Genomic DNA, 20,467 nt, shown 5'->3' with positions numbered 1-20,467 from the left:
TATTACATTTTTCTAACTACTTCTAATCCAAATACTACTACGGCCCCTCAACGACATTGCCTGATGCCAAAGGAGAGACTACGACACACACCGCCAGACGTAACCACCGCTATAGGGGCCTCGCCCGGTTCCGATCCCTCGACTTTAGCAAGCACAACGGGTACCTCAAGGGCGTCACACCCATAGATGCTCAACAAAAGATCATGGAGCTCCTGACCTTCTCATGCCATCGAGGCAGCTCCGGGGTAGGGACGCCGCTACCGAGGTATGGCCACCATGGCTGGAAGAGATCTCATCAAACTTTATGAACTGGCCAACCTAAGCAGCTACAGGCACGGAACCCTCCACCAGCACGATCCTGAGCAACTTCCCCTCTGACAAGGCTCTCCCGGTGAAGATCCACCAGAGAAAGTCCACACACGACTCCATCCCAAAGAAGGCCTCGTAGATAAATCCAGCACGCCACCCCCTTCGGTGGAAACCGCCCCTTCTAAGGCAAAGACAGCCAGCACCGCCCTAGGCAGCCTCTAGCTTGACATCATGCTCTAGATTCATGAAAGGATCTATAAGTCCTCCCCCTCGCTCACCCCCTCTCTCACTTACAAACCGCCGTGGCATACAAGCACACTCGGTGAGGAGGAAGAAGGAGGAGAGACAATAGTTGGAGAATAGGCAAAGGACTATGACAGAGAGCCCTCTCCCTCCCCCTATTTAAGGAAGAAACACAACAGTCAAAGAGGGGCAAAAGAATAGAGCAAAAACTCTCTCCATTCCCCCATTCAATGTACTCTCTCCCTCTCACTTGTAAGTCCATCCCCTTCATCTATAAAAGGGAATGCACACTCTCCCAACATTCAAGTGATTCCAGATTTATTAGATCGATCAAGTTCATTAGCTCACAACCACAGAACCGCCAGGTTCAGACCTTAAGCACACGCTTGAACACTTAGCTCATAGCAAAGCTCCTATCGCTCTCGGCTCTTCCAACCAGACCTCTTGTATCCCCCATCTTTCTCCTTCTCGTTTGTAACCCCACTGTAAACTTCGAGCACCTAGGCTCAGGAATAAAGTCACCAACCGACTCAAACTGGACGTAGGCCACGTTGCCTGAACTAGTATAAACCATGTGTCATTGAGTGCTAGGCCACATCCGATCACAACGTACGGCAAAACTATAAATATTTACTTGTGGTCACTTTCTGCACCGACACATTTCTTCTCTCTCTTCTTCAATATGGTACCACATCATCAATAAATACTTACGTAGCAACTTATTAAATATGGATGAAACTTGAATGAAACTTCGACTGAGACTGGTCTACGGTCTTAAATTTCTTCTTAGTTTTCTAGATGTTCAGAACAATTTGTTTCTGTTACTAACCTCCCACAGAAACACTTGATTTTGCAATTACAAATTTATAGAGCATTGGAAATCATCTTATACTCTACAATATACACAACTGACTACTCAGTGCCTCACTTATCTCACTGGGTGTTGCGTCTGGTGCACTGGACCACCTATGACACTGCTAACGGTCGAATTTTTTTAGCATTGGCCTAGCCATTGGGCAGGCACCGGACCGTCTGTCCGGTGCTACTATACATGTCCGGTGCTCCCGTAGATTTTAGCCCAAGTGCATAATTGTTGGATCTCTTCTATGGGCTATATAATAGATGGTGTTGTTGGCCTTGACCACTCTCTTAGCATTCCACTGTGACAGAACCGTCTGAAATAACACGTTTTCGAAGGCGCTCGTCTTACACTAAACACTAAGCACCTTGAAAGGGAGCTACATCGGATAGTTCCGTCAAGCACACCCAAAGGGAGAACTCAAAACAATCCATGTTTTACATCTAGAATCCAATAATGAGTACGAGCTTACAATACTTACTCTATTTCATACAACAAGAGTTCTCAAAAATACATTATTACAATATCAAGTTCAAAGTGCGTAATTTAAACAGCGGAATTGAAATAAACATGTAACGATAAGATACAAGGATCCATCTGTGCCCACCAGAAGAATCCTCCACACAATAGCCACTCCTCAAGCTACACCTGCAATAGGGGTAAATAAACTCTGAGTACACAATATACTCGCAAGACTTACCCGACTAGAAGAAATAATTTCTCGACTCTAAAGGATATGATAAGCTTTATGGTTTGTTGGGTTTCCTTTTTGTGAAAAGCATTACTAGTAGTGAATCCTTATGTATGTGTTTTATTAGCAGTCATGATTAGTTCATTAGCTAACTATTCTATATAAGCACATGTTCTACTTTCAAGCAAGAGTTGAGCAATCAGATCCATTCATCCCCTTTCATCTTCCAGTTCTTACTATGGTGCTAGACCATAGCCAAGTCGTACCATATCACACAGCGATTTGTGAACCAATGTATCCCAGTTGGGTACCCCAAAACACATGCCCCGCTTGTACCCCAGGCACAAGCAAGACCAACCCACCACTCTCCTATCAAGGTGTCCAGGTCCCCGTCCAAACTTGGACTCCAAGCCCCCACTCCTGAATCCCGAACTCAGTGTGGTGCTTAGACCTCTACCATCCCCGCCTCTAATCAGTTGGCCTAGAAAGAGTTGGAACCCACAACAAGAGAGCAATGAGCCTTCCCGCTCCCATAAGCAAGTATGTGCTTAGGATAATAAGTCTATGACCTAACTACCATCCACAGCAACGGACGGTCCTTAATCGACATGGATAGGGAAAATAGTGTAACCAAGCTATGCCTCGTTGGCCGTGGGACACAACCTATTACACCCACCAATACCCTATCATATCCCTATCTGATCTCTTTTTTCTTTCACCATTTTATCATGAGAGTAATAATAATAATCACCTATTATGAGTAACGGCATGTTACTCATGCTACCGATAGCCTAAGCATAGCAGCTACTCAACCTATGTTAGTAGGACTCATAGGTAGGTTTATCTATGCATGTAGTTTCAATATAAATCATGTAATGTAAATACACATCACATATAAATATTCAGTGATTATTCAAAATAAGGGTTATGCATCGGGGCTTGACTTGGGCAGGCGGATTGTTAGCTATGTCAGTCGTCAGTGGATGTGGGGCTTCCTCTTGTACGAGGACCTCCTCCTCGTACTCCTGCTCTCCGGTGGTCACGAACTCCACCAACTCGTTCTCTACATGCATGCAATGATGATGCAACACTTAGTATTTTAGCAACAACAACTCTTAAAATAAGAATACACATGCTAAGCTACTAAGCTAGCTCTAATGACTAAGATACTAAGCTAATCATTATCTCTACCAAATAGATTTCAAGCTCACCCTACATGTGCTTAACTTTTATAAACCAATATCATGCCATTATTCCTTTAGCCTTAATGGGTATTTAGCTACCTATTAAGTAGTCTATTCTAGGGCTACAAAAATTACAGTGAGCACATAATAATACAATGAAGCAACCATAAAGATTCTAGAGTTTTTGCTATCACCAATCTACCACAAGAATTCTTACAATTATTAATCAAAATAATACTAAGCATCTCAACTATTTTAATGCTCCTTAGCATCCACACAGATATGTATGAACTAACTGTACTCACAGGTAGACGATATTTTTGGAAACCCAACAAAAATTAGTTTCATAATTTTTGGACATCTATATCATTTTATATTAATTATCAAAGTTCAGCTCAGAAATAAAAATGAAAAGCTATTTCTATTTTCCACGAAAAAGATAACCGAATCCGGCCCAACGTGGCCCACGTGAGGCGCGGCCCGCGCGTGGATGCGGCCCACGATGAGGAGCCCATGTGCGCGCTGACATATTAACAAAAGCGCTCCTAGACTCTGAACAAAACAACCTACAGTCCACGTTACTATTTCTAGAGACAGCACCTATGCAAAAATACCCTTGCACTATCTTCTCTTTATAATGGCATGGTCCATGGCCTCCCCCGCGCGCTCCGACACGGCGAACGGTGGCACTGGCGACAGCGCCGGCCACCCGGGACCCATGCTAACCTAGCTAAGATGCTGAATCTCACCAAGGAGGTCTACACGAGGTGATGGGCGGCGGTTGCATGAGCCGGGACACCGTAGAAGGACCTCTACACGACGGTGGTCACCCTGCGGCAATGGTGATGGCATTCTAGTGAGCCACAACAACAACAAGGTAGTAGGGGTAGCGGGTGAGGAATGAAAACTCACTAGTGACCTAACTGAGGTGTCGACTCGGTCGGAGATGACCCGAGTGAGGCTGGCCACGTGCGCACCGCAAGGTGAACGGCGGACCGCGTCAGCGGCGAGGAGGTGGCACTAGAGCTGCGACTAGCGTGCGCACGACGTAGAGGGGCTCAAGGCGGAACTATTGGTGCAGCCAATTCGACGTGGGACTAAGTGGAGAGGATTGGCCATGGTGCGAGCGGTGATGGGTCATAACGGCACGGTGGCAGGGTGAAGATCCAAAATTAAGGCTCGGCTGAGCCACAATCAAAGCGGGGTGGGGACGGCTAGAGAGGGGACGTGAGGGCGGAGCAGTGGACGTAGCAAATTAATGGAAGGCGTCCTCTCGCGTCTAGGCGCTCTAGCACGGTGCAGCGGCGGTGGCAGCAGAGAGGCAGACAGGGGAGAAGTGAGCGGATAGAAGGTGGTGGGAACTCGGTAAGAGGCTCGGCATGTGCGTGCTTGGCGGGACCCGATTAGCATGACCAGGGCGGCCCATGGCCAAGCACTAGCCGACGGCCACACACTCGCTGCCGACATGGCCCACGCGACGTAGTGCCATAAATGGCAAGGCGACGACGACATTGCCTCGTGCGCGTAGCGTCAAGCCGGGCCAGCAGCGCAGCGTAGCGGCAGGCGCGCAGCGTGGTGATGAGATAGTAGCGGTAGCGGCATCGACACGACGCGGGCGCGGAGGCAACAGGAGCACCAACGACAACCACGGTGGTAGGGGCGGTCGGGTGCAGAGCGGACCGGTGGCCTAGCGGTGCGGCCAAGTCGCGGCAAGGCCATGGTGGCCACGGCCAGCCGGTGCGCTCCCACACGCGCGCGCATGGCACAACCGTGCGGCGACGCGAGTTGGCCACGCGTGGTGACCACGTGCATGGTGCCAGACAGCACAAAGCTATGACGCGCCCGAATTTTAAAGTGTTGATCATGACCAAACCATTGCTCCTAAAGCTAAACCGGCTTTACTACACTCAAGATGGCATATGGAACTACTAAATCGAATCATCACCACTCCTTAACCCAATCTCTCCAAATAAATTGCTAAACATAGCTGCGTCTAGCTGTCCACAAGCTTAGAAATTTTCTAAGCGTTTGAGCTAATCTTAATTTCATATTGCATTTCTAAGCTACTGAAAATATTACTTATCAATATTCTTTTTCAATACCAAGCATTTCATTGTCATCCACAAAGTTCATATTTCAAACTTCATTTAAGTGTCACATACATGTTCTATAGTATTTTTGTTCAATAAAAATTAGTTTACACCCCTACTTGTTAACTGTAAAAATCGTGGAGCAACTTTCATTTCGCATTTTTGTAGATCGTTTTAGTTGCGATGAATTATCTACTCACTTCACTACATGCATTAACACACAAGTATGATGCTCATGACATGTTTTAGTAAATGATTTAGGGTGTAACACCAAGGGTGTTACATCCACGCACTTGTGCACACCTTTTGAGGGCTGAGAAACACACTTCACTCACTTGCATCCTTGATTTCATCATTTGGGTGAGATTTGGAGAGCATCTAGTGAATTGTTTAATGATCTTGTATCTTGTGGCACAAGTTGGGCGAGTTGGGCTGGTCAAGCTCTTGTTACTCTTGGTGATTGTTGTCACCTAGCCGGTCTGGTGATTGGAGTATCGTTGAGCGGAAGTTGGTGATTGTTTCCGGCTCCGATCGATCGATTGTGAGGGGTTCTTGTGCCTATTCCCCGCGGGAGATCACGAAAGGCAACTCTAGTGAATTGGTCATGGCTTGTGGATCCTCTCTCGTGTTGATTCTTATGGCGCCCAAGTGGTGAGCTAGGCATGTGATGTCTATTAGCGCGTGGCCCACCAAGTGAGTGTATCGCCACAACATGGAGTAGGTTGCCGGCAAGCAACCGAACCACGGGGATAAATCTTATGTCATCTTGGTATTCAATTGATTGATTTTATCTCTTGTCGGTTCAGTATAAAGCTCTATCTCTTGCACATTCAATTTCTAGTATAATTGTGTAAAGCTTGTTTGCTTGCTTGATTAGCTAGCTGTGTAGCATAGTTGTAATTAGTTGCTTAGCTAGCTCTCTAATGTATAAATAGTTGCCAGATTGTTTGATTGTGTGAAAATCAACCTTACAGATCATAGCAACTAGCATTGATAGGTGACTTGCTTGGCATGTAATAGATCTAGAGCAATTTGCTTATACGACCATCTTATTGTCTAACAAATTGGCTCCAGTGTCTGTGGAAATTTTAATTAGGCTATTCACCCCCTTTAGCCATTTAGATCCTTTCAGCCAAGAACTGCCTCGTGGACCTCATGCGGCCTCACCCCATGCCGCCTCCTGGGGCTTGTGTGGCGCCTCGGCCTACAACACCACCCAAACCTCACGCGGACCTCGCACGGCCGTCACTTGCAGCGGCCCCATGGCCTCGCCCAACACTGCCGCCCCACACCGGGCCAAAGAAAGCGTATGTCCAACAGGATGAGGAGAGAAAAGCAACCGAGAGAATAGGAAAGAGAAGGGGTGAAGGATTGGCTTGTTGCGTTGGGAAACATGGTTTCCGTAGGTGATGTCTTGTGACATAGAAACTATTGGTAGTTTCTGCATTGTGAATGCCCTTATGGTCTCATTCTGAGAAGTGGAAAGCACTGAAGTGAGTTTTTCTATACTGTCCAAGGTCTTTCTTCTTACTCCATCTGTTCTAAATTATAAGAAGTTTTGACATTTCTAGATACACAACTTTTATTATGTATTTAGACAACCTATATCTAGGTGTGTAGCAAAAACCTAGGAATCTAGAAAATCCAAAACGTTTTATAATTTGGGAAAAAGGTGTTCAGAACAAGCTGTTTCTGTCACAAATAAGCTCGCACAGAAACACAGAGCAACGGAGATCATCTTAGGCCCCGCTTAGATTTTTGGAATTGAATTCATTTTAATAATCATAATTTAGACACATATCAATTAAGCTAATATAGTTGTATATAGAATATATTTGTATATTATTGTGGGCTAAACGAAAGATATACTTATGTGTTCTATTTCTACCGTATGGGAGTGAGTTGAAGAGCGTTTTATAAGTTACACAGTAGAAACATGGTATAGTGATCTATAAAATCAATTTCTATCTTTCACCCTATAAATTTAAAATAGACTTATATGTCAAAGTTAGAATGTTATGGAATGTTAAATTCTAAATTAAATAACCTAGTTTATTAAGTAGTTTCTAATTTCCTCGTCGTAATGAAAAGATCCAAACAACCCAAAACGGCCCTCAAGGAGAGCCCTAGTCTCCGCCTCCACCTCCTCCGTGGAGCCGGATTCAGTAACTTTGCTCTGTAACGTCACGTTGTAACTTTCCGTTGATCTGGTGCCTCCATTCAACATCCAACGCACCTAGTCATTTTAAGCATAAACAATTACCAAAGTTGGCCATTTCAGCCTGGGCAACTGCGCTAGGCTCTCGCGCGTAGCGTGCTGGCGGCGGCAGAGCGCGGAGGTGACGATGTCGACGCGGAATAGCATGGCAGGCGTCGTTGGCGCCCTCGCGAGTTCCCAACCCGTGCGTTCGCCGGTGCCCGGATCCTAGCCGGGCTGACTTTCTAACGCAAGCGCACATGGCCGCGCCGCCGCCGCCGCCGCCCGTGACGCGCGCCGCCGCAAATGACGGCGGCGCCGCCGCTCCTCACCCCCAGCAGCAGCAGCAGGGTCACTGCGGCGCGGGCTCAGAGGTGCGGAGGGCGGCCAAGGTGCTGCTGTTCCTGGCGGCCGTCGCGCTCCCGGGCCTCGTGCTGTAGCACCGCGCCGTCGTGGCGCCAGGGGACCTGCGCTTGGCGCCGTCGCCATGCTGTGGCGGCGCGGCGCGCCGAGCGAAGAGCACGCTAGGATTAATTAATCTGCCTTCAAAGCCTAGTGCTAGGATAGGAAGGTGTACCATCACCACTATCATTATTCCAGCTGTAACTTACGTTTAGTGACACTATATAATGAGAAGACAGGGCACTGGATTATTCACGGCAAAAATTCTTCCAGCTCCTCCTCCTCGCTCTCCGACGACTTCGACTTCGTCATGGACCCCGACGAGGCGCGTGCCTACCTTAGCCGCCTCGTCGTCGTCGACCTCAACCGCCCCCGCCCCCGCGACGGGCCCTTCGACGTCGCCGTCTCCGTGCTCCAGCAGCACGGCCACGGCCACCGCCGCCCCGGCCACGGCCCCGGCGGAGGAGGGGAGCCTCCCGCCACGGCCGCCTCCATCGCCGCGCTGCCCACGGTCGAGGTGGCCGAGCCCGCCGCCGTCTGCGCCATCTGCAAGGACGACCTGCCCCTCACCTCCGAGGCGCGGAAGCTCCCCTGCGCCCACCTCTACCACTCCTTCTGCATCGTCACCTGGCTCCAGATGCACAACTCCTGCCCCGTCTGCCGCTTCCGCATTCCCTCCGCCGACGACCCCTCGTCTGCCGCTTCCGCATCCCCTCCGCCTACGACCCCGAGGACGAGGCCGCACCGTCGGAGCAGGACCCGCCACCCACCCTGATCACCATCCCGCTTCACTACCACCACCCACCGCCGCGTCCGCGTCGGCAGCTATGCGACGCTGGCGGCTTGGCGTCGCCCACGCAGCTCGCACAGGCTATTACCGGGGAATGGGGATGGAGCTGGTGGACCTGCCAATAGCGGCGCGAGACTGTGTCGTTTGAGTGGCCTCCGCACCCCGAGTCAGATACAGCCATGTCGGAGGCACGCGAGGGGGATCCCTTTTTTGATTGAGCCAGAGGTTCCAGTCAGGTTTAGGTCCTGTTACATTCTTTTTTTTTCTTCTATATGGTCGTGTATTGTCTGCTAGTTGATCAGGATATGCTTCACTTGCTGATTTTCTTCTGTTAGAATTTGAATAATCAATTGTCCAAATCTGGATTCTCTGGGCACTGCAAAATCAATGTTTGTCAATAAGATATTTAGGTGCTTTCTGCTGTTAATTACATGAGCCTTGTTTCACATGTGTTATCAAAGACTATGCGCAGCTATAAGCATTCCTACAGAATTGATGTTACTTTATGTTGATCTGGCTGAGTGTTCTTAATTGAATTTAAGCATTTTCTCTTATAAATTATAATTTCATTAAAGTATCCTAGTCATTTTAAACAAGAATTGGCATGTTGCTGTTATCTTAGCGCTAATGTGAGCCAGAGCTAAGCAGATAGTGATTAGTAATTACTGCACAATACTGAACATGCCATCTATTTGGAGGTTTTAAGTATCAATCATCCTGTCCTATATGTTTAAGGCTAGAAGATACCTTTTGTTCTGCTGAATTTGGATTGAAGAAAAGAAATGGCAGAGCAAAGCTAACAATGTTGATGTGGATTTAGGTGGTTTGTCACATTGCTTGATTGATGGAATGCACCTGTCTCATGTGCTAGAATGTTCATTTTGGGTGTTGTTTACAATCGATTCCTCTTGTTTAATTGACCTTTCTCTAGTATCTTGTACTATTGATTCTCTGGATTAGTATGTTTTTATTGACAAGGTGGTAGATACAGAATTTGCAGATCTGCCTTGATTTCCTTCAAAAGAGTGAAACTAGTTCATGCTACTGTATGTTGATAGTTTGGCAACCTTGATTCCTGAATCTCTTTTGTCGCTTAATAAATATCTTATCTCTTTATTGGTCATTTGCTACTTAGTTTCTTGACACCTCCATTATTTATTTGTTATGCTTCCTGTTCAGCGCTTTTGTTTTAGACTTCTGGTACAGCATGAATATGTCCACTCCAAAATCACGTCTCACTGATTATAACAGAATTTTGCTAATCTCCTCATATGAGTGCATCATTCTTGCTCTATTGTGACAAAATTCTGTAACAACTAATTGTCTTATTCATGTATGAAAACACTGACCATCACATGCACAAGCTTAGAGATTTACCAAGTTAATAGAAATTCTGTGCATTCGACAGCAAAGAGACAAAGTAGAATCCATGCGTGCCGGCCTTGGACACCTTACATGCCTATCCACCTTGTGATTGATTTTTCTTTCAAGCTTTTATTCTTGCATCACCCTTTAGAATAAGTTAGCCAATTGCTTCAACAGATACATGCTGTTATTTGAAGTAATGGTGGACTTCTTGACTTGGGTTGCTCATGTAATCTTGCTATTAAGAAAACTGAACTATGCTGCTTTATGAGTGATTGAGTGCTAGTACTTCACTTTACACATCACAGAAAGTACATTTATACCGCCAGAATTAGTTGGCACAAATTAATGTCTATCTTAATTTCTATTTTGGTGGATGAGGCATGTAGTGGTGGCAAACTTGCTGGGCAACAAAAAAGCAGGGTTTCTCCTGTTGTGACATACTGCCATTTCTCAACTTGTGTAATGAATAAATCCTTTCATGTGGAACTGAACTGATATTTTAAGAGAATAAAGCTATAGGCGATTGGTTCTTAAAGTGCCGCCCAATAGCATCTTTTTGACTTTCCGATCCTAAGATCCATTCTTATGTGTTACGGTTTCGCTGTTACTGTCTATTGTTCCTTAACAAAGCTCGTAAAGTCTCTCAGTTGTCGTGCTCATATGCTTCTGCTCTTTTCAGGTGATAAGGTAGCTGTTGTTCGCTGTCAGCAACAAGATTAAAAGGAGGCCACCATATGCTTCCTGTCTTTGTTCGGACGAGGTTTTTCGCAAGATGATGGTATGTTGTTACAGCTGAACTAAGTTGTCCTGTTAGGAGAACAAGAGCATTCGTTGCGTGGGTTCTCAGTGTCTTGTATATTGGTTAATAAACATATTTATTCATAATAAATATAGTCATGTACAATATGCAGTATTTCGTTTCCCTGTTACCCTGCAACTTGACCTGCATTGGTAGCTAAATATGGGAATGCATTGGAGTCCAGTGGATATGGATTATACTCTGTTGAAGTGTTGATGAATCTGCCATGCTGCTTGAAGACGAGTTAGGCTGGGATTGTAGCAATGAAGTTATGACCCCTGAATTCTATGGTTGCTTGATGGAAGGCAAGGTTCCATCTGGTTGAATTTACGACACATTCCTCGGCATACAATGATATGCCTTTTTTTTTTGAGAAACATATGCCTTATTCTTTTGGTAGTTACTTTTAAGGGTGGCCAACAGATATGAGGATCAGACTTTGAGCTGCTATGTGCCATGAGGACTGCATGCATTGGATCGGAATGAAATAAAAGGATGTGTTGCTGTCTCGGTTGTGCTGGTCTTGTGCATACTGTTAAGGGATGTACTGACATCCTAGTTATGAGCATATATACATACGAAAGCAGGACAAGGATATCCCTGCAAATATCATGCATGTCAAGTGAAATCTTCGGCCTGTTCGCTGGTTGGTTTCTGGGCTGGTTTGGGCTGGCTGGTGCTAGTTTATTGTGAGAGAAAAACACTGTTGGCTGGCTGGTTTGGGCTGGTTGAAACCAACAAGCGAACAGGGTGTGTGTTTGATATGCTTCATGTAATTTTATTTTATATTTATATTTATATTTATCTGAAGTATATAGAATTATTATCAAGTAATTAATTATTAATTTGAACGGGCAATGGCTTCATGTAATTTTATTTTATATTTATATTTATATTTATCTGAAGTATATAGAATTATTATCAAGTAATTATTTATCTGAAGTATATAGAATTAATTATCAAGTAATTAATTATCAAGTAATTAATTACTAAACTCAAGTTACACCAGAAGTAAAAAGTAAATTCAAATTATGTTGAAGAAAATGCTTCACCAGGATATGCAGCTGTTTCCCAGAAACATGAACGGGCAATGGCTGTACAGTACTGATCACTCACCGCACGGAATGACCGTGCTTGGATTTTTGAGAGCTAAGATTCAGGAGGTCAATGCAGCAGAGTCCCGAGTCCGTGTGGAGGACCTTATTCTCTGCAGATAGCTTAAAGCTAGGGAAGACTTGGCGCAGCAATGAACCAATCGAGTCACAGCAAACAAACGACGGGCTTTTCGGATCGCATAGCATTGGAACTGGGAAAATTCGTCAGGCTTCCTGGGCAGTAGGCAGTAGCTATTGAAACGATTGCAGTGGACCAAGAACACGGAATCGTTCAAGACCGCACGCACACACGCTTTTAGAAGCATATGGAACCTTTACACTCAGGCCTTGTTTAGTTCCAAACAGTTTTTCTAAAAAATGCTACAGTAGCCATCACATCGAATCTTGCGATACGTGCATGGAGCATTAAATGTAGACGAAAAAAAACTAATTGCACAGTTTGATTGGAAATCGCGAGACGAACGTTTTAAGCCTAATTAGTCCATAATTGAATACTAATTGTCAAATAAAAATGAAAGTGCTACAGTAGCTAAAATCTCAAACTTCACCCAACTAAACAAGGCCTTATCTAGCATAACATGCGCATGGCTTAGATAGATAGATGTGATAAGAATCTTGTGATCTCTTTTTCTGAAGATTCCCATGCCATGAACAAGGGTCCAGACGCCGCGTCAAGTTGCCTGATTTGTACTAGTGCCATGAACTGGGGACAAAAGGTTTCCTCACGGTCACCATTTGTCTTTCCTGGGGCGTGATTTATGGATGTTTCCACCAATGTCTTTTTTAGAAAAAGATTTCCACCAATGTCTTGCTTTCTTTTGCGTATTGCAGTATTTGTCAATCATATATTCGGGGTTTTTTTGGGTTCGTTCTAAGCAAAACTCCATCCCCATTAATCTTGAACTTTCTTTGTCGTTACCAGATCCTGCTGACAATAGTTAAGCAGCACATGCACCTTGCTCTGAATATTCTGACGGATACGACTGCAACGGAAGCACACGGTAGCACAGGAATCATGATTTCAACCCGTTTAGTTCCCAAAAAATTTTGCATAGTAACCGTCACATCAAATCTTGCGGCACATGTATGGAGTACTAAATGTAGACGAAAAAAAAACTAATTACACAGTTGGTCAAGAAATCGCGAGACGAAACTTTTAAACCTAATTAGTCCATAATTAGACACTAATTACCAAATACAAACGAAATGCTACAGTGAGCCAAAATCCAAAAAATTTTGGATCTAAACGCACCCATAGCCACATTCGTACCCTTGTCCTGCCCCTGGATATGTAGTTATTATCTCTAGATCCTTGTACCGACACTAGCTCTATTGTACATTACCGTTGAACTCCTTATGGCCTCGTTCTGGGGAGTGGGAAGCACTCTAGCGAGTTTTTCTTTAGGATGCGTTTGGAGGAGCTCCGGGCGGCTCCGGCTCCTCACCTCGGGGCTGTAGCAACACTGTAGCAGGAGCCGTTTCGGAAATCGAGGCGCAAAATAAACTGAAAAGAAACCGAAAAGAGGAGGAGCCGGCGAAGCCACGGTTTCGAGCTCCGCCGGCTCCGTGCTACAGTGCATGAACAGTAGCATTAATTATTTTTTTAGTCTATATTTAATACTCCATGCATGTATCGAACATTCGATTGGATACACAATAAACTTTAGGGAATGAATTAAACAAAGCCTTGTACTCTACCATCTACACAACTGGCTGCTTGCTATCTCACTGGGGCGGCGTTTAGTTCGGCCACCGAATCGGAGCCGCCGGATTCCGGTTGGCACTGTAGCTACTGTAGCGTTTTGTTTTTATTTGGTAATAATTGTCCAATCCTTGACTAATTAGGCTCAAAACGTTCGTCTCGTAAAGTACAACCAAACTGTGTAATTAATTTTTGATTTCGTCAACATATAGTACTCCATGCATGTACCGCAAATTTGATGTGACGAGGAATCTTCTTTTTGCATAGTGTCAAATTCTGTAATTTGGGGCAACTAAACATGGCCTGGGCTTCCATGCGGTGCCAAGATAAAAAAGGGCAATTTCCTGGACCCCATGGAGGCAGGGAATGAGTGAAAAAGAAGGGAGAAAAGGCAGGTCCATCTCCAGGCAGGCCCAGCAGCTCTAAGGAGACAGCGATTTGATGACCATCTGCTCGCCTCGTGCAGACGGCCTCAAATTCCAATCAAACAGTTGGATTGGGGGCAGGCAGCGGCGAGTGGGCATCCAGAGATGGGTGGCGGTGCGAGGGGTACACAACACGCCGGAGGGCAGGCAGTCAAGATGCCACAATAATCGGCAATCATGCAGCTCCACGGTGAGCTAGCCTAGTCTGCTCAGTGTCCTGCCTACCCTCATCACATCACCCTGCCCGTGCCCGGCGAATGGGCCATGTCACGTGCCGCCGTGCCTGTGCCAAACCGAACGCCTGTGACCTGAATGCATGGCCTTACGCTTCACGGGAATGATTTTTTTTTTTCAAACTCGAGGTGATCTCCCTTTCCATTTCACAAACGGAAATACAAGAGCGTTTAGAAGCAACGTCAGGTCCGACACAAAACAGACAAAAAAAAAACTTCTCCAAAGACACCGCGTGAAAAACAGTTCAACGGGTTTTTCAGCAGCAGCTGGTACCGGAGTAGCCTCTACAGTGATGTGTTCGAGCTCCAGCACAACAGTCACTCCTACAAATACGTCGATTTATAGGAGCGACTGGTATGTAGAGGCGGCTATTACCAGCCGTCCCTACTGTGTCCATTTGTAGGGGCGGCTGAATCACTAGCCGCCCCTACAAATAACCGTTGTATATATAGCAGTCACATTCTTCCACCTCGGGCCACTCTCCCCAACCCGAGCAAAAAAAGGTTGGGAGGCTTTGGGCTCCTCTTAAAAATTGCTCTACCAACAGGGGAGGTTTTGATCTCAAATACTTTGGTGGAGAGGTTGTACAAGGTAAAAAAATACTATTCTAAGCCTTTATTTGAAGTTTTAATGGTTGATTAGTGATCGTAATTAGAGTTTTTCTTCTCTCTCTTCTATGGTGCTTGAGCTTTATATGAAGCAAATTAGACTCTAGTTTTGAAGCTATTAGTGTAAATTAGTTAGATAAATGAGATTACACCATTTATTAGTCGATCTTGCTTGATTTCAGTTGAAACTACACCCTAGTTTCACGTATGTTTCATGAATATGTAGATTTAGATCTAGATCTAGGATTTGTTTTTTTAATTTTAATTTTGTAAATTTATGTTTCATGAAATTGGAATATGGTTTGCATGAAAGGTAGTGTGTAAAATATTAATGGTTGCAAATTATTGTCTTTAAAATTATTTATTTTAATTAATAAATATATATTTGTAATTATTTATTGATAAATAGGCCATTAATTAATTACCCTCTACCATGGTGTGTGTTTGATATGCTTCATGTAATTTTATTTTATATTTATATTTATATTTATCTGAAGTATATAGAATTATTATCAAGTAATTAATTATTAATTTGATTCCTTTACATATATATCTGAATTAGTAGTCATTTAATGTATTTTTTTATTGTTGTGTTTTAAAAGATGGACTACATGAAGTCTTGGATGTATGGTTCGTTAAGGTTCAAGGCAGGTTTCCGTGAAGAGGTGGACAAATGTATTGAAGCCGCAGAGAAGCATGTAGCGACGTTGACAGAGAATAAGGATATAATTATTTATCCATGCAAAGATTGCAAGAAACTTATGGCATGAACAAATATGAGTATCATCATAGAACATTTGATTGTGCGAGAATTTATTGAGGACTACACAGTATGGATTTATCATGGTGAAACAACGGTTGTTGATAATGACAACGATGATGAAGAAGACGACGCCGAAACCCTAGAATACATGTCCCAATACTCAGAAGAGCTTGATGTACAAATAGATCCTGAGTTTGGCAATGAACAAGGTGGTGATGCTGGCGGTTGGGATGGTAACGACGAAGGTGGTGCCAATAATGATGGGGAAGCACGTGTTGGTGATGAAGATGATTTTGATGATTTGGAGGAAATAATTCGGGTCCTTGGACCAGAGATTTTATTAAAGAGCTCGAAAGGTCTAGAAAATTTAGAAAGGGTGACAAAAGCATCGAAGGAGACTGTGTATGGTGTTGAAAAGGGCTGTCCAACACATTGGACATTGCTACGTTTTGTGCTTGAGCTACTCATCCTGAAGGCTAAGTACGGCTGGTCAGATTGTAGTTTCAATGATCTATTGCGTCTTCTGTCATGGGTGCTGCCACAGCCAAACTCAGTTTTCGCCAACACATACTGTGGCAGAACCTCCTAAGTCATAGGGCCCACATGCACCTGTCACTGTCCAACGACCTTTGACATTTATGCATATGTTTCCAATAACTTAAAAAGACTGTCGGGTGTCCCTAGGGAACCCCGAATCATCCACGATTTCCGAGCAGGATCACGTTACAGAGTCATTGCAGTATTACAACAGTTTATTCAAATACATACATCAGAGTAAAAACAGCGGAAGTCTTACGATAACATAATTTACAAAACAGTGGTTTCAAACCTCACAACTAGGTTCGATGTTTATTACAAAACGAAATAGTGGAGTGGCATTATAATATAATACAAAACACACAAGGAGATTGCCCTGCCCAAGGGCCACACATTTACTTCTCAACGTCATCACAAGGTACAACTGTCATGCAGCACGATCCAAAACAGATCTGCTCATGAGGCTCACCTGCAACAAGGGTCAACGAACCCTGAGTACAAAAGTACTCAACAAGACTTAACCGAAATAAAACTGATAGAACTCAGGAATGCAGGTTCAGGGATTCAAGGTATGGTTTTAGCAATAATCAAAGTTATTTTGCGTAAAAGCTCTTTGACAAAATTCTTTATTTCAACAATTTAAACTTCATAAAATCATATACAAAGATGACACGATCCGTAATGAGATCATGAAACTTCATATCCAACACCTTCATCAACCATTCTCAAGTTCCAGTTATTAATTCTACGATGATGAACAGTGAGTTGAGTCTCCATAACCGAGGAGCAACGACGATTCGAACCGATTATAAACCCAGCTGGGACTTCCAGACCACACGACATATGCAGGTCCCCGACCTACATATACCAACCTGCACTCAGATCCTCTAAAACAAGAACGGGTCCACGCCACCCGAGAATACAGCACACCTCCAATCCGGCCACATTCTAGCCACGAGGGTACACGCTATTCCCGCCATCTCTCCACTCCCAGTGCGCGAGTAGCCATTCTCGTAATAGAATAGCCAAGTAAAGGCTTACCGGAGTATGTGGTTAGTACTACAAATTCTCACCTCATGCAATTCAACAACGGACGTGCCTTAATCGACACAGGCGGAAAGAACCTGCTCACAAGACCTCCATGTCTTGTGGCTCACACACATCGAGTCCGCCCGGTCTAGATTTATTACTCCACATTCCCATATCACATGTTAACATAAGTAACCAAAGATCCATTTAAAACTCGTAGGTGACAGGTAATCACCCGACTAAGCATGACTAAGCATAACTAGTCATTTACGAATAAAATAGGTAATCAAGGTAGATATAGGAAAGCAAGGTTGGTAATGCACCAATTAGGTTTTCACTTGACTCCTAATCACTTAATGCAGTAAAAAGAAGCAAAAGCGAAATCAATTTGTAAAATACAAGGTAGGGTTGTATGCATCCGGGGCTTGCCTTCGTTGACGGAAAAGTCTGGTTCCTGCGATGTCACATAAGTATTCGATCCGACCTCAACAGACAGATCAACCTCCTCCGCAACTTGATTAACTACCACGTGTTCACCTTCGTTTACTACACGTAGTAACATTGCCATGTTTAACATGATGCGGAATATGAAACATGATGCTCGAAGATGGATGCAAAAATTAATAAATTGGATACAATTTTCCTTCGCAGTACAGTTACAAACCAAACTAACCAAACCATATTCGTAACTGATGTGACCATGCCAGCACCGATCACTTTGGTGAACTCTCCGACCACTACGGTGAACTATCCGACCACTACGGTGAACTATCCGACCACTACGGTGAACTATCCGACCACTACGGTGAACTATCCGACCACTACGGTGAACTATCCGACCACTACGATGAACTATCTGACCACTACGGTGAACTATCCGACCACTACACTAGCTGATACACCACTCCAATTCCATACTGGACCGAGCACAACGATGACCATGGCAGCACGATGGTACGACCACACTACACTGGTGACACAAGCACGATAGAGGTGAGGGAGAACCGGCGACTGCAGTGATCAAAATGAGTAGACAACAACAGATTAAGTACTACAACATCGAAACGAAGCCATAAGTACACTGATTACAGACAACGGCTCACCGGAGGGCTCTGACCACAATGACACGCCCACGGCGATGAAGTTGCCGACCGCGAGGAAGAAAGACGTGGACAGCGGATTCTTGGCAATTTCCGGCGACCAATGTTAGCTGGCTGGATTCGCAAGGAAAAGACGGAACTAGGACGGCCTTTACCGAGATGGCAACGGCGGTGGTGAAAACAAAGGAAGAAGAAAAACGACGATGACGGCGTCTTGGTACTTATAGCACAGCGCAGAAGCTCAAGGAAGCCACGACGGAGCCGTTTCCGTGCCAGCGCGACATCAAGGACAGCCACGACGCACCTGGAACGCCGAAGAAGGTCTGACGGCAATGTAGCTTAGACGGTGAACACTATTCATAGTAATTACAAGTTTGCCATTCGTCAAAATTCACAAATTACTCAAAATTTTTCTAAACAACTTGAAAAACTCCAAAAATAAACTTTGCTTAACTTGCCAAGCTCTACACTTTTGCTTTTGGGATCAACCCCAAATTATGCTTAGATTTTGAAATGGATTTTCAAGGTAGGATTTAAATGCTGAAAAGCGGGGTTTTCTCGAAAAATTCAAAAATCCAAACAAACTTTAAATTTAAGTCAAACAATACAATTCAACACATACCACATGAATATAAACTCATTTTAGTGTCTGCATCTCAAAGTTTTCACCAAATGCCAAATGCTTTGCAATGCATATGATGATATGTCAGGTTTTAGTATTTTAAACACCCGGGGTGTTACAATCCTTCCCCCTAAAAGAAATCTTGCCCCGAGATTCAAAGCCATAGAGTAAGTAATGGAAAAGGAAATGTGTCGTGAGAACACATACCAAATCTGTCCATAAAACAGCTGAGGTCCCTATACAAAACACAACTTGTACAACCGAACTCAACTAACATTACTCTATTCTATATTGACGCTAGAAACTCTGGAAACTTTTCTAACAAGTAATCTTCTGATTCCCAGGTAGCTTCCTCTTCTGAATGTTGATTCCATTGTATTTTATAGAACTTGATTGTCCGTCTTCGAGTAACACGATCTTTCTGATCTAACACTCGGATAGGATATTCGGAATAAGTTAAATCCGGTTCTAGTTCCACTCCTTCAACTTCAACATTCTGTTCAGGCACTCGGAGACACTTCTTTAATTGAGAAACATGGAACACATCATGCACAACTGTGAGATGTTCAGGTAATTTCAAGCGATATGCCACTTTTCCATACCTTTCCAAAATTTGATATGGTCCAATATATCGGGGTGCCAACTTTCCTTTAACACCAAAACGGTTAACTCCCTTCATTGGTGATACTTTCAGATATACAAAATCTCCTTTGTTGAATACCAATGGTCTCCGTCGTCTATCCGCATAACTCTTTTGGCGGGACTGAGCTATCTTCAGATTACTCTGTATTTGCCTAACCTTGTCTTCTGTTTCTTTCACAAGGTCAACTCCAAAGAATCTTCTCTCTCCTGGCTCAGACCAACTCAATGATGTTCTGCATCTACGACCATAGAGTGCTTCAAATGGAGCCATTCTAATGCTTTCCTGATAACTATTGTTGTATGAGAACTCAGCCAAAGGTAAGCACTCATCCCACTTATTGGAATAGTTAAGGACACAACATCTTAACATGTCTTCAAGTACTTGATTAACTCTTTCAGTCTGTCCATCAGTCTGCGGATGATAAGCTGTGCTATACAGAAGTTTGGTACCTAACGAAGCATGTAAGTGTTTCCAGAAGCTGGAGACAAATTGTGTACCCCTATCTGACACTATAGTCTTGGGTACTCCATGGAGACTCATGATTCTTGCCAAATACATCTTAGCATATTGGATCGTAGGATATATGGTCTTGACTGGAAGAAAATGTGCTGACTTAGTGAGTCGATCTACAATAACCCATACTGAGTCAAATCCCTTTGATGTCTTGGGTAGACCAACAATAAAATCCATACTGATGTCCTCCCACTTCCAAGATGGAATAGGTAATGGTTGTAACTCACCAGCAGACCTCAAATGT

The 20,467-nt window shown here is 44.2% G+C and overlaps 1 protein-coding gene across 1 annotated transcript; it reads left to right on the top strand.

Annotated features, from left to right (window-relative positions):
• The first annotated feature begins 7,833 nt into the window (after positions 1-7,833).
• On the top strand, positions 7,834-8,750 carry LOC136469704 (uncharacterized). Its single transcript, XM_066467793.1, has 2 exons — positions 7,834-8,004; positions 8,211-8,750. The coding sequence occupies exons 1-2, from the start codon at positions 7,834-7,836 to the stop codon at positions 8,748-8,750; spliced, it is 711 nt and encodes a 236-aa protein (XP_066323890.1).
• Positions 8,751-20,467: the final 11,717 nt, after the last annotated feature.

This window comes from Miscanthus floridulus, chromosome 8 (genome assembly GCF_019320115.1).
Source record: "Miscanthus floridulus cultivar M001 chromosome 8, ASM1932011v1, whole genome shotgun sequence".
NCBI classification, from domain to species: domain Eukaryota; kingdom Viridiplantae; phylum Streptophyta; class Magnoliopsida; order Poales; family Poaceae; genus Miscanthus; species Miscanthus floridulus.
The sequence above is the reverse complement of the archived record's forward strand: the minus strand, read 5'-3'. Positions and strand labels throughout refer to the sequence as shown.

Excerpts from the sequence above, each read along its gene's own strand:
- LOC136469704 (XM_066467793.1), top strand. The coding sequence starts at position 7,834 with ATGGCCGCGCCGCCGCCGCCGCCGCCCGTGACGCGCGCCGCCGCAAAT. Across the intron at positions 8,005-8,210 it reads CCGTCGCGCTCCCGGGCCTC|ACAGGGCACTGGATTATTCA; the intron begins GTGCTGTAGCAC and ends TATAATGAGAAG.